The sequence below is a fragment of the Penaeus chinensis genome, chromosome 16 (assembly GCF_019202785.1).
Source record: "Penaeus chinensis breed Huanghai No. 1 chromosome 16, ASM1920278v2, whole genome shotgun sequence".
Lineage (NCBI taxonomy): Eukaryota > Metazoa > Arthropoda > Malacostraca > Decapoda > Penaeidae > Penaeus > Penaeus chinensis.
The window spans coordinates 35,317,088-35,344,587 of NC_061834.1; the positions used below are offsets into that span (position 1 = coordinate 35,317,088).

Here is a 27,500-nt window from a genome sequence, read left to right on the forward strand (position 1 = left end):
CTTGGTAGGCAGGACGAAGGTCATTTACTAAGAAATGGCCTCCTCTGCAAGATTACGGATAAACTGTTCCTTATCCCTTTTCAACAGTAACCTAGTCCTGCATACCAGAGAACGGTGCAATTTGCAATCCCCTGACAATCGAGCCGCACGACAAGCATCTGTGGCTTCCAGTGTCTCCTGCGAGAGGGAATTCTGTCTTGCACTTGGGCGTTTACCAATCGATTCCTGAGCTGCATCAGGCGTTTCACGCTTGAAGGTATCCCACAGAAGAACAGGGTTTGTTAGGCCCTCGAGTGCTGTGAGACGACCAGAGATAGCCTCGGCAAACCCCCGGGCACACTCGTTCTCCCTCAATCTGTCCAAATGAAACACCCTAAGGTGTTCATTTGGGCGACGGAGGGTTCTAAAGTGGACCCGGAGAGTAGCCACAACTAATCTATGATCAGTTCCGCAGAACTCGGCGATTCGATACACCCTGCAGCTCTGGAGGATCCTCCACCGAGTGCTAACGAGGATGTGATCGATCTCCTTGGCCACACTAACCGTATCGCTGTACCAAGTCCAACGATGTGGGTCAGAACGCTGATACCAGGAACCAGAAATCCTCAATTTCTGGGACCTAGCAAAGTCACGGAAAAGGAGGCTATTCTCGCTGCCAGCATCAGCTCCTGAGCCATGAGGACCGACAGACATCTCGTAGCCAGCTCGATCGCAGCCGGATACCGCATTGAAGTCGCCCAGAACAATGCGAATATCTCACCGAGGACAACTGTCTGTCACAGATGCAAGTTTAGCGTAAAACATCTCTTTCACCTCAAGTTTATATACATCCGTAGGAGCGTATACAGCAATAAGAGACATGAAGCCAAGTGAAAGCTTCAGTCTCAATACCATGATACGCTCATCGACTGGAGTGACCTCTACTACCAAGGGTTGAAGTCTGCTTTAGATGGCTATGGCTACTCCCTGGAGATGGTGGCCAGCGCTGCGGCCCGACCAGTAATAAGTGTAGCCATCCACACTAATCGTGCCGCTGCCAGGTCTTCTCACCTCCGAGAGACCAGCCACCTCAACTCTCAGCTGCTTCAATTCCCTCGACAGTAGTGGTAACCGATCGTCCTGTCCCGAGCATGAAGCACCCACTGTTATGTATGTATGTATATAAATGTGTGTGTGTGTACAGCTAGGACATGCTGCAAGTGTATCCCATAAGAGGGAAAAATATGAAGGAAGTGTGGACATGAGTGACAATGAGAATGGATACGAGCGTAAAAGGAAGAGCAACGAAGAGGGAACCGAAGCAGGAAATCAGCATGTTGTCGATGTGAATGGCAGGAAACGATTGATACTCCCACACAGGTCTGCGCCATGAGCCTCCCGGAGAAATTAAGATGGGCCATGGAACTGGGCCGGGACCACCGTGATCTCGAGCTACTTATGAAGGAAGGCCGAGGGAGGCCGTATCTCACGGTGCGGGCAGGCGAGGCGGAGCAGACCCTGACGATTCAGGGATACAAGGTAACAGTGATGACTGTCCCAAAGGCTGGGGAATAGCTCACGAAAATGATCATTTTCCAATACCCAGGGGCGATGGGCGGAGTCAGATCGTTGCCCACTAGAAAGGGGAAGTGCCAGAGAGGGTATTCATCTCTGGCACCGTACGTGGAGCCGCCAGTCATGTACCTCAAGTGCTGCAGATTGGGCCATAAGTTATGGACCTGTCAGCAGGATGTTCGATGCAGGTTCTGTGACATAAAGCATGACTCTAGAATCTGCGCCGTCACCAAAGGGCAATGATCAGGCTCAGGACGAACGGCAGGAAGTGAAGGAAATGCCCCGGTATAGTGATGCGGATACTTTTAGGAAGGAAATATCCGCAATTATGTAAATGATGCAGGCAATGATGTAGAAGATGGTTGTTATTGAAAAGAAATTGAAACAAGTTGTGGACAGAGATGCCGAAGAACAGAAATAGGGAGAGAAGGCTGTATAAGAAACTCCCCCAAAGATACGGAAATGAAAACAAATATATATATTTGTGGTCCTACAGAGTATAGTGTAGATTGTAAAATAACCATAAAGGGGAAAAAGGAAAAATAAGAGCAAGTGTAGTGGGAGGAACATCCTCTTCGAGCTTCAGGTCACACTGCTAAAGTGCAAAGGCCAAGAGAAAGAAATCCTCTTAAAGAAAATGGGAAGTGGTACAAGGCGAGTGGACAACCATTCAAAACGGTTGGAAAAATACAAGCACACGATAAAGGCCTGATGAGGACTTATCAATATGAGGGTGGAAAACTATCGTGTTATATCACTCTACTGATATGAAAACCATTTGACCCTGAATACCTGTATTTTTTGTATTTTAAGTCTTGTATATATTCTAATCTGTTAATATACCTAAGTTCTGTATTTGAGATGTGAGGCCACCCAGGGACTTATTAACAAAATGTCAGCTGGTTTATTTACTGTCCTCTGTAGATTTTAGTGTGCTCAGCAGCAAGGAATCTATCAGTTGCCCTAGTGACCGATCCTGATTTCCTCATTACTTGAATAGGCGGGAAAATACTTTTTTCTTTCCAATGCTACTAATATTGACATTGTTATCATTCTTATAGATATTATGATTATCAAATTGTTATTAAGATTTTAATAATATAGACAATAAAATAATAGAAGTGAAGCTTTCAAAAATGAAAAAAAAAAGGTAAACAGATAAGATATATAAGATTACTATATATATATATATACATATACATATATGGTGGGCATGGCATTGTAGTCTTGCCACCCTCTGATATTGGATTAAGATAGGGGTGAGGATAACCTACATTACCTCATCCTTTTGAGATGTAAGCTTTTGTCTTAATAAACTTGTCAAAAGAGTCACCGCGACACTGATTCATCCCCATCAAACAAGTCTCCAACGTTCCGTCCAATGTGCCGGCGTCGTAGAGAGCGTACACCATATATGCATATATATATATATATATATATATATATATATATATATATATAAATATATATATGTTTACATATACATATATATATGTTTACATATACATATATATATATATGTTTACATATACATATATATATATAAATACAAAAAAAAATATATATATATACATATATGTACATACACATATATACACTGTAGAGACCATGTACCATATATGTGTATATATGTATATATATATATATATATATATATAAATGTATATATACATATATACACATGTACATAATGTACATATAATATATTCACACACACACACACACATATATATACATATATATACATATATACACATATATATACATACATATACATTTTAAACAATGGTCAGTAAAAATACATAGCAAGGCCAGATAATACACTTCACACCTCTAGCCTCAGCAGCTGCCTTTCCTCCTTGGGCGGACGTAGGTGCCCGTTCTGCTTTCTCTTTTGACACCTCTGGGACGTAAGTAAGCATCTGTCCTCGAAGGGAGCCGCCGCATAAAACGACACGTTCTGTTAGACAGAGAGAGACGGCAGACAGGTCAAGCCACACGGGGTTCTGCTCCACCACCTCGTCCTCGACCCCGGGGACTCGGGGTCTTTTGACGGTCTCACATCTACCTTCAATAATAAAACCACTGGCAACCCTTTAATTCACCTGCACTAAGGCCACTCTGTCTCATTGATATCTGGTGACAAGCGGTGCTCAAGAACATCACAACACCAACGTTAATTCCTACTACCCTGCGAGGCAACGCCCCTCGCCGGTGCCTGTTGCCGATCCACGTTTTCTGCGGACAAGGTACTCCTATCGAATTGCCTCCTCGTTTCCCATAATGTCCAGCCAAGTCCATTTATGTTTCACGCCTACCCACATCATGTCTGCCCTACTATTTCGTGCTGACCACTCACGCCTGTGCTATCCTGACGCTGACGATATGTTCCCACACTCTCCACCCCCACCTGCCTAGCCTATTCTTTACAAACCCTCGTCAGCACAACAGTTTAGTATATCTCAGTGTCTTTCAGAACAAATAATTACGTTCAAGTTTATTTCTGATTACTTTTATGTTTGGTTGTTCCCGCGTATATTATTAATGATTATTGTTGGCAAATTCATATAGTTATCTATTTTTTCTCATTATATGGTATGGCTATTAGTATTAGTAATTACATCATTACCATTTGTGACTTCACTTATTTTCTGTGAATATGTAAATGTCGTTGTATTTTCTTTGTATATCACTATTTTTTCTTATACTTCTCGTGCTAATCGTTTGCTTATTCACGCGTCTATTACCTGCTCTAACCTTTAATCCACATAGTTGACCACTCTACAAGGAATTCACTCTAGGATTATGAATTGTAATAAGTGCCATCCCTTTGAAGCTACTCTGGCATGCATCGACCCTAACGACCATCGGATCACCAGGAACCATCTGTATGATGCCGAGCAGAACCTTTATCCCTATGCGTCTGTTGCAGTGTTTCAAGCGTTGCAGCTGGCTCGAGGACGAGCTTTGTGCGTGGCCGAGCGATGTACACAATACATTGCAAGGCTGCATGGTACGCTTCACACCTCTGTCCTCAGCAGTTGCCCTTCTTCCTTGCCCACTCTGCTTTCTCTTTTGGCACTTCTGCGACCTAAGTATCCGCCATCGCAGGGAGCCGCCGCATAAAAGGACATATTCCGTCAGACACAAGAGATAGAGAGACACGGCAGACAGGCCAAGCTACGCAGGGTCCTGCTCCACCACCTCGTCCTCGACCCCGGGGACTCGGGGGTCTCTTAGAGATCTCACGTCTACTTTCAGTAATAAAACAACTAGCAAGACCCGCATTAAGGCCACTTTCTCTCCTTGGTATACATACATACACATATATATATATACTACATATATACATATGAATATATGTAGTATATGTGTATGTGTGTGTATGTATATATGTGTATGTATATAAACGTATATATGTATATATATGTATATATATATGTATATAAATACATACATACATATATATATTATTGCTGTGAACGCCGTTTGCGCATCGCGATGTGCAGCAGCTTTTGGCGGGAAAAAGAGGCGCGAAAGGGAAAAATCGGAGAGGGGACTGAATGACACGGGCGACTGCATGCATGTGGAGTTCTGACTGACTGTTTTCCGTGTTGTGTGATTTAACTTGAGAATAATATATATAGAGAAGTGCAAGGAAAATTTGCAATATGTATGTATGTATATATGTCTGTATATGTATATATGTCTATGTATATATATATATATATATATGTCTATGTATATATATATATATATATCTGTATATGTATATGTGTGTCTGTATGTATATATATGTCTGTATGTATATATATATATGTATGTATGTATGCATACGCATATGTATATATATCCCAATGCCGCCGGGGAAAATGAATAAAAATGGGGAAAATGCTGTGCTCACTTTCTATATTTTTGTGAAATGTCTCTGCACATAGATGGCTCAGCTAGTGCTTAGCCACAAAGGAGTCATTTAGTAGACTTTGTGACCTTACGTGATTTGAATTGGCAGGAAAACGTATTTCTTATTAGTGCTATGAATATCGATGGTGTTAGATCACTCGTGTTTCAGATTTTGATGAGACAACACCTTGTTAAAACGCAGAAGCAATAAGCAAAAAGTCTTGTGCCACTTGAGCTACCCTGGAGCCCGGGGCCTCTCGTCTCGCCTGACATTATTGTTTCTGAGTTCTCTTAAAGTAAATTAAAATAAAGTAAAATCCTGTATTTGCAGAACATTTGCTGTGCTTTGCCAGCACCTTCAGTGCTCTTGCTTTGCAGGTGACACGAGGCTACAGTAGTAGTAGTCAGCACCCCACCCCAGACCCGCAGCTCTCTTCTACACCAGGGTAGCCCTTGTGGCTTTGACCCCTGGGTAGGGAGGCCCAGTAGTCTGGGGCGTCATTTGGGCGCACTTTTTCTTTGGTCCTGAAATCTTTTCCTTGTAATGTGACTTTCCTGAGCCTACCGGAGTTCCTCGTGAACTCCCGTATTCGCTTGGGGGGTGGGCATTGAATTACCGTCCTTCGCCTAGGCAAGTTCGGCGGTAAGGAAGTGTCCCACACATCACTCGATCCCTCTGTGGTACTGGAGAACGCAACCAGGCTTCCACTGAGGGGGTAGAGGACGAAATACTGATCCACTCTCTTAGCTATTGCAGTTAGGTTGATAACAACAGTTAAGAGGTTTTTGTCCCTTCAGGACTACGACTTTGGGCAGAGGGGTCGGACCTGGTCCGATACCCAGAATGAATGACTCCCCGGCTACCCCTTCTCCTCCTAAAGGAGGAGGGGCGACTCATGACCACTCTCTGACTACGAACAATGGTACCCCCACTAATGACAAGACGAGACGACCACTTTTAACAATCCCCACCCAGAATGCAAGGTTCGCGAATGTAAAATGCGTGAATGAAAATCAGTCGCTTTTGAACGTGAACCCCTTTATCATCAAAAAGGTCCTTGATGGTCAAGTGGACGGCGACTTTGATTTTGTTAAAAAATTGCGAGATGGAAGCCTCCTTGTTAAAGTACAATACAACTCCCAGATTAAGGATTTACTTAAGCTGACGCAAATTCATGATCTTCGAGTTAAAGTAACTATCCCTATTGGCCCAAATACCTGTAAGGGAGTAATCTTTCACAGGGATTTGAGGACGATGGATGAAAGTGAAATTCTTGAGAGCATGAAGGACCAAGACGTAGTGGACGTTCATTGTATGACCAAGAAGGACGGGAATGTACGAACGAAAACTGGACTGTGTTTTTTTACCTTTGCTTTGAATAAAATCCCAGAATATGTCAATGTCGGTTATGAACGTGTTCAAGTAAGACCTTATGTCCAAAAGCCAATGCATTGTAATAGATGCCAAAAATTCGGACACACCTCATTAAGATGTATTGACAAAGATTCATCAAAATTTGTTTGCCGTAAATGTGCTGAAGCCCACGACACCATCACATGTACTAGCAAAATTTCTAAATGTGCTAACTGTGAAGGTCCCCATCATTCAGGATCTGCCGAGTGCAGCATCCTGAAGAAGGAGACTGAAACATTGGCATATATGAGAAAGCATGAAGTTAGTTATACTGAAGCTAAGAGGAAAGTGGAAAGTTTGACACACAAACCTGATACTTCCTATGCTGCAGCAGTAACTAGCAACACCCCTAGTGCAAGTGATGTCAGTCAGCAGCTTGCAGCCAAGGATAAGGAAATTGCTGAACTTAAACAAACCGTTAAAGAACTAAACATTAAAGTATATCAACTGACAAAATTGGTCGACCAAATGGCTGCATCAACCCAGCCAAAACATCATAAGGAGGAAGATACCGAATCACAGTCCGGAGCGCACCTTCCCGTCCGGGCTACTCCTGTGAGGACTTCGTCTGGCTCGCGATCGGTTTCTTGAGAGAGAAGCAGGTCGCAGTCTGTCAGTCGTCTCCCTCGCCAGGAGGTGCAGGACATGGAGGCTTCTGTCTCCAAACCATCCCGTGAGAGGTCCCCGGGAAGCGAGGGAGAGGAGGCGCCTCCCTCCCATAAAAATAAAATAAAAACTGGTGGACAAGGCACTTCCAAACCCCATAAAACGTAATCATCGCGTCAACCATTATACAATGGAACTGTCGAAGTATTAGATCTAAAGTAAATGACCTTAAATTATTAGCCTCGTCCTATGCTCCCGATATTATAGTTCTCCAAGAAACTCATTTAACAAACCTCGTCTCTGACGAGGTCGTATCGCTCAGGAACTACCATTTATGTCGGAAGGATCGTGAGGGTAGGGCAGTTTACTGTCCGCCTGATAAAGTGATAATCTATGATGAGCTTTTTGCTCTTCAGGAACGTCTGCCACAAAATAAAGTAATTTTAGGTGATTTTAATGCTCATCATACGTTATGGGGTTCCCTACGGGTGGATGGTAGAGGTGAGCAAGTAGTTAAGTTGATTAACGAGTCTGATCTAGTCCTTCTGAATGATGGTAGTCCCACGCGGGTGGACGATAATACCGGGAATTTGAGCTTTATAGACATATCACTGGTCTCATCATCAGTAGCAGCCAAGTGCCTGTGGCACACCATTGACGACTCGTTGGGAAGCGATCATCTTCCTATCTTGATTAAATATTCATGCGACACAGTGAGAACGCCTTCAGCGCCTAAATTTAACGTAAAAAGAGCAGACTGGGTCGCCTTCACAAGGAGCGTCAAGCTCGAACTTGTTGGAGAAACCATTGATGATAAAGTAAACAATATTCAGAATTCGATTATAGAAGCAGCTTTGCTATCCATTCCTAAAACTTCGACAGATAGCGTTAAGCATAGAGTTCCATGGTGGACACCAGATAGCCGCAGGGCGCTGTGCCGACGCAATAAGGCCTACAGGCTTTTCCAAAATAACATCACAAATGAGAACTTTTGCAATTACAAACAAGCAAGAGCTAGGGCTCGTAGAGTAATTAGACAAGCAAAAAGAGACTCCTGGCGAAGCTTTGTCTCTACAATAAATAGCAATACAAAAATATCAGAGGTTTGGTCCACAATCAATAAAATCAATAAGAAAAAAACATCCATCAAAATTAAAAACATAATTGAAGAGGGCAAAAATATCGATTCACCTAGAGACATTGCTAATGCAATCGCCAGGCAGTTCTCTCATACTAGCAGCTCAGCAAACTACCATCACGCATTCCTGCCCATCAAGGAAGCGGCTGAGCTGCAACCAATTCACTTTGCCACAGGAGATGACTTTGATTACAATAAAGATCTTACAATGGATGAGCTTTTCCGAGCCCTAGAAGCCTGTAGATGAACATCCCCAGGCCCCGATGAGATTCGATATGAGATGATGAAGCATCTTAATCATGACGACATGATTAAGTTGCTAGAAGTGTACAATGAAATTTGGAAAAGCCACACTTTTCCAAACTCATGGCACTTCGCCCACATCATTCCCATATTGAAAGGAGGGGGTAATCCCAGATTTGCCATCTCCTACCGCCCAATTGCGTTGACAAGTTGCTTATGCAAGGTCATGGAACGAATTGTTAATAGTAGGCTATTGCACTTTTTAAATTCCAGTAATTTATTAGTTGACGAGCAGTGCGGCTTCCGAAAGGGACGCCAAACTCTCGATCAGCTAGTAAAGCTGGACAGTCACATTCAAGAGGCAATTGCCAAAAAAGATTTTTTGATTTCAGTATTTTTAGATATAGAAAAAGCCTACGACATGACATGGCGATATGGCCTACTCAGAAAACTTTATGCTTTCGGATTACGTGGAAACTTGCCTTGTTTTATTCAAAATTTCATTTCTGACAGAACGTTTTCTGTCAAATTGTTTTCTGATAATGTCACTTTTTCGGACATTTTTGTCCAGGCAAACGGGGTCCCACAAGGAAGTGTCTTGTCACCAACTCTATTTCTATGTATGATAAATGACATCTTACCAGCTCCTCCTCGGAATCTTAAATACTCACTGTACGCTGATGATTGTGCATTATGGCATTCCAGCAATAATGCAGAATTCTCAGCAAATCGCATCCAATTGGCACTGGATATGATTCATAACTGGGGCCTCCAGTGGGGTTTTAAGTTTTCCATTAGAAAGAGTATTGGGGTAATTTTTTCACATAGGAGGAAGCCGAACATCAGGCTAACTCTAGACAACCACCCAATACCTATTCAAAATTCTGCAAGATTTCTTGGGCTACTTTTTGATAGTAGACTCAATTGGAAAGACCACATTGGTCAGTTAAAAAATAAATGTCAAAAAGCACTAAATTTATTAAAGTGCATTTCTGGTAATAAATGGGGAGCTGATAGACAGTCTTTGCTAATGGTATATAAAGCCCTGATTAGGTCTAAAGTAGACTATGGGTCAATCGTGTATGGTTCGGCATCGAAAACAAGTTTGAAAGGTTTGGATGCTGTGCAGAATGCTTGTTTGCGTGTGTGTCTTGGAGCCCTAAAATGTACTCGGATCGAGCGTCTTGAGGTGGAGTCAGGAGTACTTCCCCTCCGACTCAGACGCGGCCAGTTAGCACTGACCTATGCCGCAAAGGTGGCTCGAGACCCGAGCCACCCTAATGGCAATGGAGGCATTAGGCCCTTTGCCACGAGACTCCACGACCTCGTCGAGAAAGTCGGTATAGATCTCTCTACCATCGATACCCTGGTTCAGTCAAATATAGCGCCATGGGAAACACCCAATTTTTCTATCATGGAAGCCTGGCTTCCATCAGCCAAGGCCATGGCGCCGGAGGGTGAGGTACGCCAGAGGTTCAGAGAGATCCTTATTAAAGATCTCCCTTTTTTTCATATATATACCGACGGCTCCAAGACAGATGAGTGTGTAGGTGCGGGTGTATGGTCGACTGAATGTGAATTAAAGTTTAGACTGCCGAATCATACATCGTTTTTTCTTGCCGAACTTTTTGCCATTGATAAAGCTATTGATTTTGCACTATCGACGACCCACGATAGAATCGTCATTTTTTCCGATTCGTTAAGTTCACTTAAAGCTATTAAATCCTTAGAAACCACTAAAAATGAATTGCTGGGTAATATCATTCGTAAGTTACACGGTGCCAACAAATCAATCAAACTAATATGGGTACCAGGTCACTCTGGTATCCATGGTAATGAACAGGCTGACAAACTAGCCGGGTCAACTGGCGATCTGGACACTACCATAGTTCGTGCAGATCTCAGGTGTTTTGTGTCTCTTATAAAAGCAAAAATACATCTCCTGTGGCAAAGTGAGTGGACCAACCTCCAACTCACCAACAAAATAAAACACACAATAGACCTGTGGGACACATCCCACAGGAAAGACAGAAGGGAGGAGGTGGTGTTGGCCCGCCTTAGGGTCAACGACTCAAGACTTACCCACCTCACTCCCTACATAGAAAAGAAATACCCTCCATAGTGCCCTCAGTGCACCACTACCCTTACCATAAATCACCTTTTAACAATCTGCCCAAACTACACCAACAACAGACGACCACTCAAAAATTACCTACGAATAAAAAAACATAGATTTTACAACACCAAATCTTTTATCAAATAATGAAAAAATAATAAGTAAAGTAATCACTTTTCTAAGGGAGACAAAACTTTATGACCTTATATAGATTGATAGAATAAATAAGATCCATTGGGTTAATAACCTTGGCCACATGCCGCTGGTTGATAGCCAAGAAATCCAACAAAGAAAGAAAGAAAGAAGAAAAACAATCAAACAAGTACTCACAGTGGGCATAGCACGTACGTACACATCATGCCCGTCGGCATTGGGTTAAACACACACACACACACACACACACACACACACACACACACACACACACACACACACACACGAGGAGAATGGCGGGAACGAGAGCAGTGCTTGCTCTCTCTCTCTCTCTCTCTCTCTCTCTCTCTCTCTCTCTCTCTCTCTCTCTCTCTCTCTCTCTCTCTCTCTCTCTCTCTCTCTCTCTCTCTCTCTCTCTCTCTCTCTCTCTCTCCCTCCCTCTCCCTCTCCCTCTCCCTCTCCCTCCCCCTCCCCCTCCCCCTCCCCCTCCCTCTCCCTCTTTCTTTCTTTCTTTCTTTCTCTTTCTCTCTCTACGCTCTCGCGTCCCTTGACATTACGTTAATCGGACACCCTGCTTTCCGACGTTTATCAATTCTCGTTACTTACTTCCCCCCCTCTCTCTCTGAAATGCATCAACACAAACCTATGAATATTTTTTTTAGTGTGTACCTATGTTCCTTATCTAGGGAACATAGGTACCAAGGAACAGAGGCACCAGGGAAATATGTGTACTGGGGAACAAAGATATATGTTTTTATTATTATTGGCCTTATGATTATTATAATGTTATTGAAGTACTAAGAACAATAAAAATAATAAAATTGTAAAAAAAAAAATATTTTCAAAAATCAAGAAAATGGTTAAGCAGGACTGGTAATTGACTCATTGGTGACTAAGCATTTATAGAGCCATATGACATACTTTTGCATCTGGGGCCATTGGGTTGAAAAGAGAGTAGCAGGAAGGACATCTCATAATAGGCTATTGCTGTTATTTACTTATACAATGAAAGGATAACACTTCTTGAAAAAATATTGCTTTCTCTGCTCTGTATCAATATTTGAGATATATTTCCTTGGATGCTTCAGACTTAGTGAATTGAACTTTACTTTCCTTAAAACTGTTCATTTGCAGAAGCTGCAATGCACTAAGGCCCATGGGGTTATGAACTTGTGAGGACCCTCTCATGTTTTTTATTGAAATTCTATTGGAACATTTCACTGTTAGACAAATTATTTAGTGACATATATGCTTAATATTGACTAATTGTTACTTGTCAAATACCCATCTCTGAAATTGCTCACACTTGCTGTGCTTGCTGTTAGGTCTGGGAGCCTCTTAGAGACAGCACTTAATGTATGAAAATAATTATTAGACAGCATAGGTATTTGATTCACAGCAGCTACCCTCCTCCCTCACACATATACACCGAAAAGGCTTTGTTTATAAATGTTTTATTTACAAAGAGAAGGGTTGATTGAATATCAGCATAGGCAGTGGTTTTTATTGTAATTCAAAACAAATCCTGAATAAAAATATTGCTACAGAGTACAGAATAAGAAATCCAAAGGTATATGAAGCAAGAAACCATTACCAAATCAGATACCAAAAGCCTTAATTGCTTATCTTGGCCAACTACAGCTTGTCCTGAATATACAACATGTGCACCATTTCTCAAATACTGAAAAAGCACAGTACAGATTTAAATTCTTTGGCTTTACATGAAACAGGATGAGTAACTTTAGAGCTTGGGTGCTGTTCATAATTTCTTTTTTTCTTTTATAATTTTAGAGACTGAATATATATGATCATCTTTGCTATATTGTCACTTGCTTTTTTGACAAAAAACAACAATTTGATACCTGGTTGATCTTGTTTCTGAGCAGTGGATCAATGATAAAATTTTAGTACTTTTCTCTTATAAAAGAAAACCTGAACTCTTTTGCATAATATGGTATCAGACGCTAGATACCAGGTCATAAAAATAGCTCCACTATATCATATTAATAATCAAATATATATGGTTACAGGCCAAACATGTCACACACACAATAATGTTGCTAAACCTCCCTGAATATTGTAATTGTATAGCAGATAAAGCTGTAGTCATGGTCTTTGTGGGAAGTCAATCCTAGGTATCTAACAAGATTTTTTTTTATTATATCTTATACTCTTGAGGAATGTAATTTTCTCATCACTACAAGACCATAAATTGTACCATCTATAACTTTTAGTGTGTAGTGTATCGACTGAGTATTTAAGACACTAAAGAGAACCTCAAATATATTTGATTATAATATTTTTTGTAATTTGAAAAGAGGAACTTCATTAGAAACAAAATATTCAAAATTAAATGTAACTTCTTAAAAAGAACAAAATAAACCAGGTTATTGTCGCATACAAAGAAGGTGAAATGATTAGTCATCAGCTATAAATATCAACTAGAATGAATGTTGCACTTCAATCTAAACATAAACAGAATTTTATGTTATATATTGTGAATAATTAAGCACTGTTGTATTAATAAGATCAGAAAAATTCTAATAGGTACCCTATGTGATGATTGTGATGATGACTTAAAGATGCCATTAGTAATCATAATAGCAGTAGTAATCATAGTAAACAGAAAGATAAAAATACTGGATAACAATATACAGGAAAAAACACTATAGACAAAATAGATATAGAAAATGGAGGAGCAATGATTTCAAAATCTTCCTGGACATTTTCATAAGTCTGTAGATGAAATTGTTACCTTACCATTCAGTAAACCTATTTTGAGGTGAGTGGACTTTTCTGCTGTAATGTTAAAGAAAATGATGATGATGATGATGATGATGATGATGGTAATGATGATGACTGATGATGATGATGAGGATGGTGATGATGATGGAGATGGTGATGAGGATGGGGATGATGATGGTGATGATGATGATGATGATGATATTAATGATGATAATGATGATGATGGTGATGGTGATGATGATGATGATGATTAATGATTGGTGATGATGTTGATGATGATTAATGATTGGTGATGATGATAATGATGATGATAATAATAATAATAATAATAATAATAATAATAATAATAATAATAATAATAACAATAATAATAATATAATAAACTATAATACAGTAATAATATAACGTACTAAATAATATAATAATAAAAAAAAAATGATGATAGTAAAAAATAACATACAATATGAATGATAAGACAAAAATAAATACAAATAATAATTTGTTTTAGACAATAAAGTAATTATCAACTGTGAGTGTAAAGGCAGTATAATCAAATACTAGCATTTTAATAATAGGAACAGCAATAATAATATTGAAAATTATGATAATAATAATAATAAAAAAAATATGATGATGAAAATAATAATAATAACAATAATTATGATAATGGTAATGGTAATGGTAGTGATAATGATAATGATCAGGATAAGGATAATGATAATAATAATGATAATTGTAATAAAAAAATAACTAACAAATTGATAACCCATTGCCACCAGGAACATGTAATGTGCACTGCTGTTTTGCATTGTGGAATGTCTTCACACATAGATGGCTCCACATGTGCTTAGCCACCAAGGAGTAAATTACTAGGTCACCGTTACCTCATCCTCTTTCCTCTTTCCTTGAGTACTCTGTAATTTTTTTTTTTTAATACTATTAATATTGATACTATTATTATTATTTTTGACATTTTGATAATCATTATGTTATCAACAATACTAATGGAAATTAACATTTAAAAAATATATATTTTCAGAATCAAGGAAAAGGTAAACAGATGAGATAGGTAGGACTAGTAATGGTCTCCTGAGTGACTAAGTCCTCTTGAAACCATCTGTGTGTAAACTGCAATTAATGTATCAAAATCACAGTGGACATAGCATGTGCGTATATGCCAACCCTGGTGCCAAAGGATTATTATACCAATTTTTTTCATTTTCTTATTAATATTACCATTGTTAGTTATGACATCAATGATCATATTCAGTGAAATGAAATTCAGATGGTGTTAAAATAGTTTCACATTCTGAAATCAATGTTTATTACAGTAAGTACAATGATATAAAACACTTGCAACAAAACTATAATTGATGGAATGATGAACTTGACAAGTACTGAAGATGGAATTCCTAAATCACTTCATTCAACAATATCAGCAACTTTGCAAACCATCCCTGTAATACAAATATTTTTTAGAGAAGGTGAAAGTAATACACTGAAGCCAATATAGAATATTATTTTGAATCTGTTAAACATACCTTTGCTTTTAAAAAAAAAAAAAAAAAAAAAGGTGAAAAGTAAAAGCACTGATTTATGATATAACAAATAAGTATTTAATTGCCATTATAATGAATTAACTTCACACTAGGGTTGATTGTATCCCAACATGATTCTGAAAACCATCAAATTACTGTTTAAAGCAAAACATGAAGAAATAGGAAGGTCCTTAGGAATTAATGTGTTTACAGAAGCATAAATAACGCATATGAAATGTGTGTAAACAATTCACATAATCATCAGAAAAAATATTCACAATCACTAATAAAAGCAAATATGTTCATTGCAAATGATTATGCTATTGAAAAAAAGACACCCTGTGTTTTGATGCAAAATCACACCGTTGTCCATTGATTACATATAGAAATATTATGTCAGTCTTTAGAAAGTAATATTTGATTATCAATTTATAATACTGCAGTATTGGAAATACTGTACAACTAGCTTAAGAAAAAAATCACAGAACCACATGACAATTGGCCATTCATTTTACAGTACAATACTATCCTGTGATATGCATTAACAACACTGAAAATTCAGGAGTGAAGATCTATCACAATCTGAGAATCATCACTAGCAGGCTAGACTACTACCTGCTTGCAGTTTATCTGTGGTACTGGGTACTGGCAACGGTCATATTTCAACCCTAAGAGAAGAACAGATCAATTTGATAGAGAACATAGTTGTAAAATGGGATGACGCAATAGTTTACACTATGATGTAATGTTAACTGTAGAATTATAAATTAGCTCTCACTGTGGATGTGTTTTCTTTCACTTGTTGACATGTTAATGTGTTTTTGTTATCACTAACTTCCAACATCTTTATTCAAGTATTGCTGACTCAATTTTGTATAGGTAAATAAAAACATGCTTTGATAAATAGGAATTGTCAGAAAAACAGTAACTAAAATCACCAAGTTTCAGCAAGACTGTATCATTTGACTGCAAAACTTCAATCTAAATATGGCATTGTGTAGTAATATGTTGAAAAAACATCCTCTATACAAGAATCATACAGAACATCTTTATCTGGTACCTTAAAGTAGAAGAAATATCACAATACAATGAATTTTGGAAAGTATGTCATAACTTTAATACAATTAACTTACTTGCTGAATAAATCAAAAAGATTATTGGATAGAAATGAGACGGGTGAACCAAAGGGAGATCAATCACTTTAAATGATGCATTCTCTCTGTTCATACTTTAAACTAATGTATGGAGTTGCTTTGTAGTGATATGCTGTCAAAGTGTTATCTTAGCGAAAGTATAATTGCACAACTCACATACAGTAGAATGCACCAGTGCAGAAGAGATGCCAGATGGCTAAATCAAATTTGCAACAAATCCAAGGCCTAAATTCTTAAATATTATGAGAAAATAAGTCACAAAGTCACTGAAATCTGAAAGCCACAGATGCAAGGTGCAAATTTTCATTGTTTCATTTGAACCTAGAATTTCCTTTTATCTCCAAGCATTTCATCTAATAATCCCCAAGAATATGTGATTAATCCCATGAAATTAAGAAAAAACGTAAAATTATTTTTTTAAGATTAACTTTTCATCAAAATAGAACTCCTTTGGCATCAAAGCTCTTGGTTCTACTAAAACATCCATTAATTTTCGGTACCTACAAACACTTGCTACTTCACAGAACACTGTTACTTAGGTGAACTGTTGGAAAGTTTAAAATATTTATAAGGTGTGTCTATTGAAAGATAATAAGGTACCTGGACTGATGGATGACTGGCCTAAGTTATAAGTTGCTTTGTGCAGATGCTACACTAAAGGAGCTCAATAACACTGGGTAGTTGCAATGAACAGAACTTCATGATTCTACACCTATAATACTTTTCTTTCCTCAAAGTAAAATTTAAGAACTTTGGCCTCAAGGATCATCATTACTCCATGTTGTATCTGTATAATAAAAAATCTTACTGCAGCATCACAAAAATACTAAAAAGGTTTTATAATAACACTGGTTGACTTTGCATTTATTTTCAGTGTAGCTGGCAAAGTATTGCCAAAGAGATTTATATCTCTACATCTAATATTCAAAAGTGAAGCACTGTCTCATTCATCCTCTTCTTTTAATAAAAATCATACATATGTAATGTCTTCTAGTAATGCCTAAATATTCACTTGCACTCCTAATTTCCAGTAATTTCCACTTTGTCACTATAAAGGGGGGTTGTGAGCAATGCACAGCAGATTTCTTTCATCCTTTAGCTCACACAGTGTCTGTAAACCATACTTCTGCACACACTTGATGTACTTTACACACACTTTGTCTACAGTTCTTATACAATCAGCACCTCTAAAGTTTATGACATAATGGCCTATCACCCAGCAGTGAAGATTTCTCTCTTTCGTTAGCACAGACAATCGTCACTGAAGGTCAGGGGCTAATGAGGCAATCAGAATCATGGTATCATACTGTATCATCTGTAAACAAGAAAGGAAAATACAATTTTAGGAAAATCACATTGTCATATCTGTAGGAAAGATATGTAGGACTTTAGTGAGGAAACTGATATAAATACATATTAGCAAAATCATTTTTTGTGACATTTTATACATATAACAATGATGATATCTAATAGCATAATCAATAGCATAAATTGATATATCAAACATTAATAAATACCAATTTTCCTTACGGTATATCAAACACCATAATGTCTTTTATATAAAGTGTAATGTCATTCACTACTTACCATGATACCACCATTTTGTTTTTTTAGGATTGGCACTGCATGTTTTCACGTAGTAACTATTATCTGGTGGCCGTTTCTGCAAAGTGAACAACACATTAGCTACAGTGACATTTAGCTAACATCCATATTTAACTTAGAATTTCAGAGGGATAGTAATCCTATGGATGTATGTGTGTGTGTGTGTGTGTGATGTGTGTGATGTGTGTGTGTGTGTGTGTGTGATGTGTGTGATGTGTGTATGTGTGTGTGTGTGTGTGTGTGTGTGTGTGTGTGTGTGTGTGTGTGTGTGTGTGTGTGTGTGTGTGTGTGTGTGTGTGTGTGTGTGTGTGTGTGTGTGAGAGAGAGAGAGAGAGGGAGAGGGGGGAGGGAGGGAGAAAGAGCGTAAGAGAGGGAGGGAGAGGGAGAGAGGGGGGGGAGAGAGGGGGGGGAGAGAGGGGAGAGAGAGAGGGGAGAGAGAGAGGGGAGAGATAGAGGAGAGAGAGAGAGGAGAGAGAGAGAGGAGAGAGAGAGAGGAGAGAGAGAGAGGAGAGAGAGAGGAGAGAGAGAGGAGAGAGAGAGGAGAGAGAGAGGAGAGAGAGAGAGAGAGAGAGAGAGAGAGAGAGAGAGAGAGAGAGAGAGAGAGAGAGAGAGAGAGAGAGAGAGAGAGAGAGAGAGAGAGAGAGAGAGAGGAGAGAGAGAGAGGAGAGAGAGAGAGAGAGAGAGTGAGAGAGAGAGAGAGAGAGAGAGAGAGAGAGAGAGAGAGAGAGAGAGAGAGAGAGAGAGAGAGAGAGAGAGAGAGAGAGAGAGAGAGAGAGAGAGAGAAAGAAAGAGAGAGAGACCAGGAGGACATAGGTTACCAACGTAGGCCAAGAAACTCTACTCTTTCGGGAAAAGTGCAGAGTGTAGCCGAAAAGGCCACTGTAGACTGCTTCAAAGTAAAGCACTGCAATTACTGCAACAAGAGATTCCACACAGGAAAATTGCAGGGTGAGAATTGCCGACCAACGTCAGAAAGACCTGGCAAATGCAATCACAGCCAATGGGCAGCAAACTCTGGCCACACTTTAGTCGGTAAAAGCGCAAATTCACTGCCAATGCCAACATCATATACAGGATTTCATCCTTACCCACATTTTCATCCCCAATCAGCCGGACCATTCCGTGATGCACATGTCAACTCCATACCCCCACAATGCACAGACGAGCGTATTCCCAAGGCAGTAGCAAAAATAGTGAAATAAGAATCATTTCAGCAAATGTGAGGGGATTCCACACCAAAGTTGGGGAACTAGCTCACCACTCTGTAAATAAGGGGAAGGCTGACCTTGTGCTCGCAGCTGATACCTTTTTAAGATGATCCGGTTCCACCCACCTACGCAACGATCTCAGGGTATTCTCATTGAAATACGCATGGAGGACTACAAATAAATCTGCAGTTACTGATAATACATCTCCCCTTACTAGACGACATTCCTTTTATACTCTTCAAACTGGTGGACAATATACGGCGCGGTATTCTTCTTTGTGGATGCCACCGACCGCTATCACAAGGGATACTATTTTTAGATTTTTTAAATGCAATACCGAGACCAGCGCATGGCCACCTATAACAGCCATCATTTTGTGTTATTGGGAGACCTAAATCAGCACAGTACAACTCGGATCCGCTTTCGATGAACTAATGGCAATCTATGATCTGCAGAACTGTCAACTTTCCAACACATCGCTCTGGATCGTTGCTGGACCCAGCTGTCACTGATCTCCCTTCTCATTCGCCAAAGTCTGTCCCATCTGGACGTCTGACCACGCAGCTGTCTTAATAAAGATTAGCTTAAGAACACCTAGGAAGGAGACTACGACAAGAACGATGTGGAAGTGGGAGAATGCAAACTGGAAGGGATTCAGAGAGGCTCTATAAAAAGTGTCGATGAAATCCAGGGCAACAAAATTCCTTTATCTCTATTCTAATGAAGCTACAAAATCGTCCCCCCCCCCTATAACTACTCACCGAAGCCCTCTGACCAACCATGCTTTGGACTTCAGTGCCTCGGACATCAAACATCAAACATGGATCCGGTATAAAAGAAATCCTGCAAAGAGACAAAACTTCTTCTATATTCAACAAAGAGGATGTAATCAGAAATGGGCCAATCAACAATGGGAGAAAACAACAAAAACAACAAACAAACAAACATCAAAAGAGGGTAAAGTTGGAACGAAATTATGATTGAACATTGTTAAAGACAAGCAAGGCAACACAAAAGCTGAAACTATCCCACACTTAATAACAGAAGATTGTACCCTAAGCTCAGAAGAAAAGACAGATGCTCTGGCAAGGCACCTTCCAAGTAAAATGACAGTTCCTTATCCTGAGCAAAAACCACTCACACTTTCCGTCTTCAGTAATGAGAAACTAAGCAGGATTCCAACAAGCGAGAGAGAAGAGGAGAAGCTCCTGCGTAATGTAGACACGAGAAAGGCTACAGGACCTGACGGCGTTAACCCTCGGCTGCTCCAGAGGTGCGCAAAGGAGCTTCCATCTCCTCTCATTTAATTTTTAACACATACTTGAGATCCTGCAAATGGCCTACACTTTGGAAACAAAGTAATGTTGTCCCTATCTTTAAAAAGGGGGATAAATCCAGTCCAAAAAAATATCAGCCAATTTCCGAGCTGTCAACCATCAGCAAGATACTAGAAAATACAATATTTTCACACCTAACAAACCACCTCACCAAACACCATCTTCTGTCTACCCGACAATATGGCTTTCGGAATAACCGCTCTGCAGTTACAGACGGGTTAGCCTCGCATGGGAAGAAGCAAACGCCACTAGTCTCAACATCTTGGATAGAATACAAGAAAATCATCGATGGCAGGACCCAACATCATCAACTGAACCACGACAGCCTTCAACACAGGAGAGACGTAGCTGGCTTGACGACGAGGTTCCGCATCCATCGCCAACACGTCTCACACCTGCAGCCAATGAGACTGCCAGGAAGACGAACAGCGCCGGCCACATGGAGGAACCTCGTTGTTGCAGGGCGCACCACCAGCGACAGTTTCTCTCCAGACACTCCAAATTATGGAATCTATTAATTTCTATCATCGATGTGGAAGCTCGGTCCTTGCAAACTTTCATATGCAAAGCACATGTGTTGCTAAAGATCACTAATAGATGGTATTATGTAATATATGTTTATTATGTGTTGTGGTAGGTGAGTACGTGATTAAATTATACGAGATTACACTAAGATAGGAGGCACTAAACATAAATTCCTTTAGTCTGTAAAGAAAATAATTTTGGTCTAACAATTTTAACCGAGAGAGAGAGAGAGAGAGAGAGAGAGAGAGAGAGAGAGAGAGAGAGAGAGAGAGAGAGAGAGAGAGAGAGAGAGGTGGGAGGGAGGAAGGGAGGGAGGGAGGGAGAGGGAGGGAGAGGGAGGGAGAGGGAGGGAGAGAGAGGGAGAGAGAGAGAGAGAGAGAGAGAGAGAGAGAGAGAGAGAGAGAGAGGGAGAGAGAGAGAGAGAGAGAGAGAGAGAGAGAGCGATAAGGAGAGAGAGAGAGCGACAAGGAGAGAGAGAGAGCGACAAGGAGAGAGAGAGAGCGACAAGGAGAGAGAGAGAGCGACAAGGAGAGAGAGAGAGCGACAAGGAGAGAGAGAGGGCGAGAAGGAGAGAGATAGAGCGAGAAGGAGAGAGAGAGAGCGAGAAAGAGAGAGAGAGAGAGCGAGAAGGAGAGAGAGAAAGAGAAAAGGAGAGAGAGAGAAAGAGAGCGAGAAAGAGAGAGAGAGAGACATCAGGAAGAGAGGATGAGGATAATGAATGATGGTGGCAATATGTTATTTGCAATATAATAATAATAATAATAGTAATGATAATAATAATAATAATAAAAATGATAATACCAACCACACTATGACCACTAAAATACCAAAAACAATCATAACAACATAAACGGCCTCAGCCCCGCCCACTCTTCTTCCAACTTGACCGAACCCAAGTCTCGAGGCAAGTTCGGTTCCGTTTCGTGATTCCAGATCGAATGAACACTCTTAAATATAGACACGCATATGAATAAATGCAAATCTCAAATAAATGCAAATCTATCACTGTCCATGCGCATATCTATCAGAGAGGTAGATAGATATACGCTTATTGGAAGGTAAACATATCCATAGGTATGAATAGTCATAAGGTTGGGTTTCTCGTAACGGCAGCCCGTAAATATCTAGACTTTGGCCGAAGAGACAGACGGGCGGGCGGGCGGGCGTAGGGCTGTCCATCGTACCTTCTCTTTACACGAGGATAGCATGGAGATAATTGACAGACAGATGGCTTGGACTGACAGGGCCGGCGACCAGTCCTCCGTCAGGATGCTGAGGCAGATGTGGCCGTTGGAATATATGTGTGGGTGGACCGGAATGTTGTCGCCGACGAAGATCACCTGCGGATTCAAGGGCGTGACTGTAGCTGAGGACGCGCTCAGAGGGACGGGCTGGTCTTGCAAAGGGCTTGGTAATATTGCAATAACATTTTATCTAAAAACAAAATTAAATCCACAAACAAATGACTTTCAAATATCTCATCATATGCGTCACACACACACACACACACACACACACACACACACACACACACACACACACACACACACACACACACACACACACAGAAAAAAAAATGTGCACCTTACCTCCGGAGAATCAAACGGATATTTAGGCGAAAATTTGAACTGTAACTGGAACTTCTCCCCCTCATACAGGGTGCCGGCCGCGCCCTCCATGTGGACCACCCACCTGGGAGGAACAGAGAACAGGTACACTGTTTTCAGAGACGACTTAACAACACTGAGATACTTAAATACCAAAGGATAATAGAGCAATAGAGCTGGTGCTTTATACCGATTGGTCTGCTTTCTAAGAGTTCGCACGCCCCACAGCAATCATTCAGATGGCAGTAAACAAAACATACGTTAGGGTATTACACGTGACAAAACTTTCAATTACATCGGGTCCACACTTCGTAAGCGCATAGCAAACAAATAACATTCAAGAATATAGCTGAACGTAGCATAACTAGAATATGAAACAACCGAACAGAATTTCTCCTTGAGACAGAAAATGTATCACGTCGATTTGACTGGTATAATTACGTTTGAAATAGAGAAAGTGGCTCACGGCGTGCAATTACCAACGCAAAGTCTTTAACTAAATTAATAGCGTGAAATACGTCGTGCACAAACAAACCTACTACTTGTTGCAGCAGCATAAGCAATAAATATCAATTGAGTCAATACGTTACGTTTACTGAGAAGACAGCAAAAAACTTCCTGAGTAAACAACACCGCACTGACTGATAAAGCCTTTTCTTACGCTATATATAAAGAATGATAAATCAAATTCAAAGCCAGTCTTTCATGATTCGCCGTGACACGCTCAAATGCAGACGAGGCTAATCGTGATGTAAAACTATGCCATTATTATGTGAAAATATTTGTTACGGTGGGTATAATAAACCTGCTATTGTTGACTCATAATATGCGGATATGCGCGCCCAGAGGTGTTCTCAGTCTAACCGCCCGGCACTGCGTTTGTTAAATGTTTTGTTAATTTAGACTTTCATCTACAACTTGCCATAAAGCAACTGTAGATATTTTGGTATGCTATCCTGTTGCTGTCAGTAATTCTTTGTCAATACTTAAACTTCGTTTCCTCAACAGAAGGTATCGCTTATTATACGTAAGTAAACACAGTAAAAGACCTTCTACACAGAACACAAAAAAATGCACCCGAAACATTGCTCCATTTACCACACATTACTAAGCTAAATTTATGCAAAATCAAACAAATACTATAAATACATAAAAAAGAACTCACTCGGTCAGTTTTGTGTGTGCGGTGTCCACGTCTACGGTGACTCCCGCAGGTGGTTCCTTCAGGAGAGACATGAGTTCCTTCTGTAGCCGCTTCTGTTGGGGGAGAACAAGGAACTCGTGTAGGATGGGGCATTAGACAACAAGTAAATATACTGCATACGTACCAACAAAGTACATATACAAATATAAGCAATAATAAAGTAGTTCAGTACATTCGAGACAATGACCGATAATTTCCTAATAAAGGATAATCGAGTCAGTAATTCAGCAATAAACCGCATTAAAGGCCTCAACCAACAGTTCAGCAATAAAACATTCCAATCCACATTTCCTTAACACGCGAAGCAACAGCACGGAATCACGAGACGAACTGGGCTTGCGAACATCACGAGAAGCCGATGAACTCGTGGATAGATACTTCTGTTTTTGTTTTTCCCTTCGGGCTACACAACTACCTTAGCTTAGAGATTCATATTTCTTATTAATATTACCGGAACATCAAATATTGAGTTGTGAGTACTTGTAACTTAACTAATAACAAAAGTTACATATTAGTTGATAATGTTACAGGAACACATCAAACACTGAATATTGAGTACTTGTAACTTACTTTACTCTCCCAGTGCTAAATCCCATCAAAGTATTACATTACACCTGTCATACAGAGTACCAAAGACTCCACCTTCATTTCACCATATATATTCTTGTTGTCACAGCGCAACCATCCCAACCGATGGAAACTTTCCAGACGAACGCGTCACCATTCTCTCTTACGAAGACGAACGATTTAGAAAAAAAAAAAAACTTCGTCAAGAGATGAGATGAAACCACAGCACAACATTCTAGAATTGATCGGGCGAGGTGAACATGGCCTCTTGACTGCCTACAGAACTGACAGTCTTGGAGGAAAAGTCTACGCTGAGGAAACATACAGTGTGACCAGATGCAATACGGACGGTAAATTTCGTTATGAAAACCTTGCGATGTGTTGGTATTAGGTCTCGCCCTTGACGTTACGGACTGGAGGTTTTCATCGTGTGGGATGTCACTGTGATAAAAAAAAAAAAAAAAAAAAAAAAGGATGGATTTAAGCTCCAGCATATTAATTTTCAGCGGAGGTCCTCGAACTGAAATATGCTAGCACGGGGGGGGGGGGGGGGGGGGGGGGGGGGGGGGGGGGGGGGGGGGAGAGGTCTTTATTAAGAATCACACATCCATTACCAGTATTATTATGCATATGAGTTTTAGTTATATAAGATTCTTTGCTCGATTTAAGAATAAAACGGTCATTTTCTGTTTCACTTTTAATCTAACCACCAGAAGGGCCGTGATGAAAAAAAAAGAAAAAGAAAAAAGAAAAATGATTTAACCTCTAACAACATAGTCTTAAAGCTAAATTATAATTTCCTACGGATTATAATCAATTTCATTTCCAGGTTTACATGTGATTAATTCAACTCCATACAGCTTATGCATTATATAGTATCAACAGAATTTGTATTTGTAATCTGAATGCAGTACAATAATAAACGACCAAATTTCGGGAATTCGCTTCTTACTTGCGCGCCTTTGCCAGAATTTTCTTTTAAAGTATTCACGAACTGACTTTTCCTTTATACAATGCACTGTGTTTTAACAATAACAGACAGCTGGATTATGAAATCGTTTAAGCAATTTATTGGATTAATTGTTAAAAGCTTTGACTTTCTCTTCTCCCTTCTGAAGCTTTCAGAAAATATCCAAATTGCGATTTCAGAGAGAAAAAAAGTAAAAAAGAAAGTAAAAAATATAGATAGATAATTATGATTTGGTATTTGTTATCTGCCATTTTTCAAGCCCCCTAACCTACGAGACTTCCTCGGCATGTGCAACGGCTGCATTGCAAACTGCATCTTTCATAATCACGAAGAAAAGGAAGAAGAAAAGCCAGGAAGGGAAAGGAACGCCAACGAGAGGGACACCCTCGCTTAAGTCTGTCCTTGATGTGGGAACAAACGACTGGATTTTACAAGCTTGTATTTGGTGAGGACAGCCGATGGCCAAAGGGAATGCAATGATTATCAACAACAGGGGAGGCAAGAAACACTCTCCTATCGGTTGCAACGTAGTGGTGGCAAACGAAGCCTACTTTAATAGGAAGTTCAGCTACAACACTGCAAGTATTGTATATAATAAGTACCTATAGTGCCATCGGAAATATGATGCTTTACAAGAAGGATGAAATTGACAGCTTTCCAGAGGCAGCACGTTTTACATACGGAGAAAACGGTCCCCCGGAAGTCCCTCGCGAAAGGCCTCGCGTAGGATCCCCAAATGGATCGCGGGGGAGGGATCCCTCACCCCCATCGGCGTCGTCCGAGGCAGGAAACCGTGCCCGGTCTTCGACACGCCTGATCCCTTCGCGCGACCCGAGTATCGGAAAGCGATAACGTTTGACGTCGGCGACCAAACCAATTGTATCGGAAACAAAGCCTCCTTTCCTCTGATCCCGCGTTGCCGCAGTCACTGGGCTTATCGGTCTTCGGTCCGCGAGAGAGCTCCATAATGAGGCTAGTATGACTACAAAGGTTCGGACCAACTGTTTGGAGCGAATGTGAGAGCGATGGCTCAAGCACCAAAACAAGTGGTTGCAGGCGGTTCGAGATCAGCCACTGGTGTTTCACCTCGACCGCTGGTCCTGCTGACGATTCAAAACAAAGGCCAGCTCTAGTAACGGTTCCTACCACAGTGAAAAGTGCAGGGAGGATGAGATGAAGGCAGCCGACGGAGCTTCATACAAGCCAAGCCTCGCCCTAATAGCTCGCCGAGGGAAGATCGCCTTCGGCCGACCTTATTCCTTATTTTTCCTTGTGTTTTCGGTCGGGTACATGGACGGTAAATCCATAACGAAACTGGTAATAGAGTAGATCTTGGGTTGGCTGGTGATTATTGTGGTCCAGCGGGTAGATTAGAGAAATTTCTCGAGATCTCGCGTTCTCCGAGTGCTCTCTAGTTCAATGAAGGGACCTTTTCAGAAGCCATTCAGGAAACATCCCTGAGCTACTATTGAATCACTATGGATTTACGAGCATACGAACAGTCGGAGGAATGTTAATACAATAGCCAAAAGTTGACCTGTAAATCAATTTTTGTACGCATCATTTTAGGGGACGAATAAATATGTTTTTAGACTTTAATAGGTTCCTCACGAGGGAGATGTCAATTTAGGCATAATGTAGTCGTTCTGAAGGCTAATTAGAGTACAAGGAAGTTAATAAATATTAAGGCTTTGGTTTTCAGTTAAAAACAATAACTGAATGTTCTTTCCTAATATTCCCACAGCACATTAGCGTATACAGTATACACACACATACGCATATATATATAAAATATATATATACACACATACACACACACACACACACCCACACACATATATATATGTAAATATAAATATATATATGTATAAATATAAATATAAATATATATGTGTATATCTATCTATCTGTCT

General features: G+C 40.2%; 1 protein-coding gene across 5 annotated transcripts in view; it reads right to left on the minus strand.

The window, feature by feature from the left end:
- Positions 1-15,179: 15,179 nt before the first annotated feature.
- LOC125033425 (ubiquitin-conjugating enzyme E2 W-like) overlaps positions 15,180-27,500 on the minus strand; it is a 145,435-nt gene continuing 133,114 nt past the window's right edge. For all 5 annotated transcript variants that reach the window (XM_047624912.1, XM_047624911.1, XM_047624910.1 and 2 more), the window contains 5 exons: positions 24,012-24,103; positions 22,829-22,931; positions 22,424-22,579; positions 18,152-18,227; positions 15,180-17,879 (listed from right to left, as the gene is read on the minus strand). In XM_047624912.1, the coding sequence (XP_047480868.1) occupies positions 17,866-17,879; positions 18,152-18,227; positions 22,424-22,579; positions 22,829-22,931; positions 24,012-24,103 (441 nt within the window). In that variant the 3' untranslated portion in view covers positions 15,180-17,865. The remainder of the gene's footprint in view (positions 17,880-18,151; positions 18,228-22,423; positions 22,580-22,828; positions 22,932-24,011; positions 24,104-27,500) is intronic.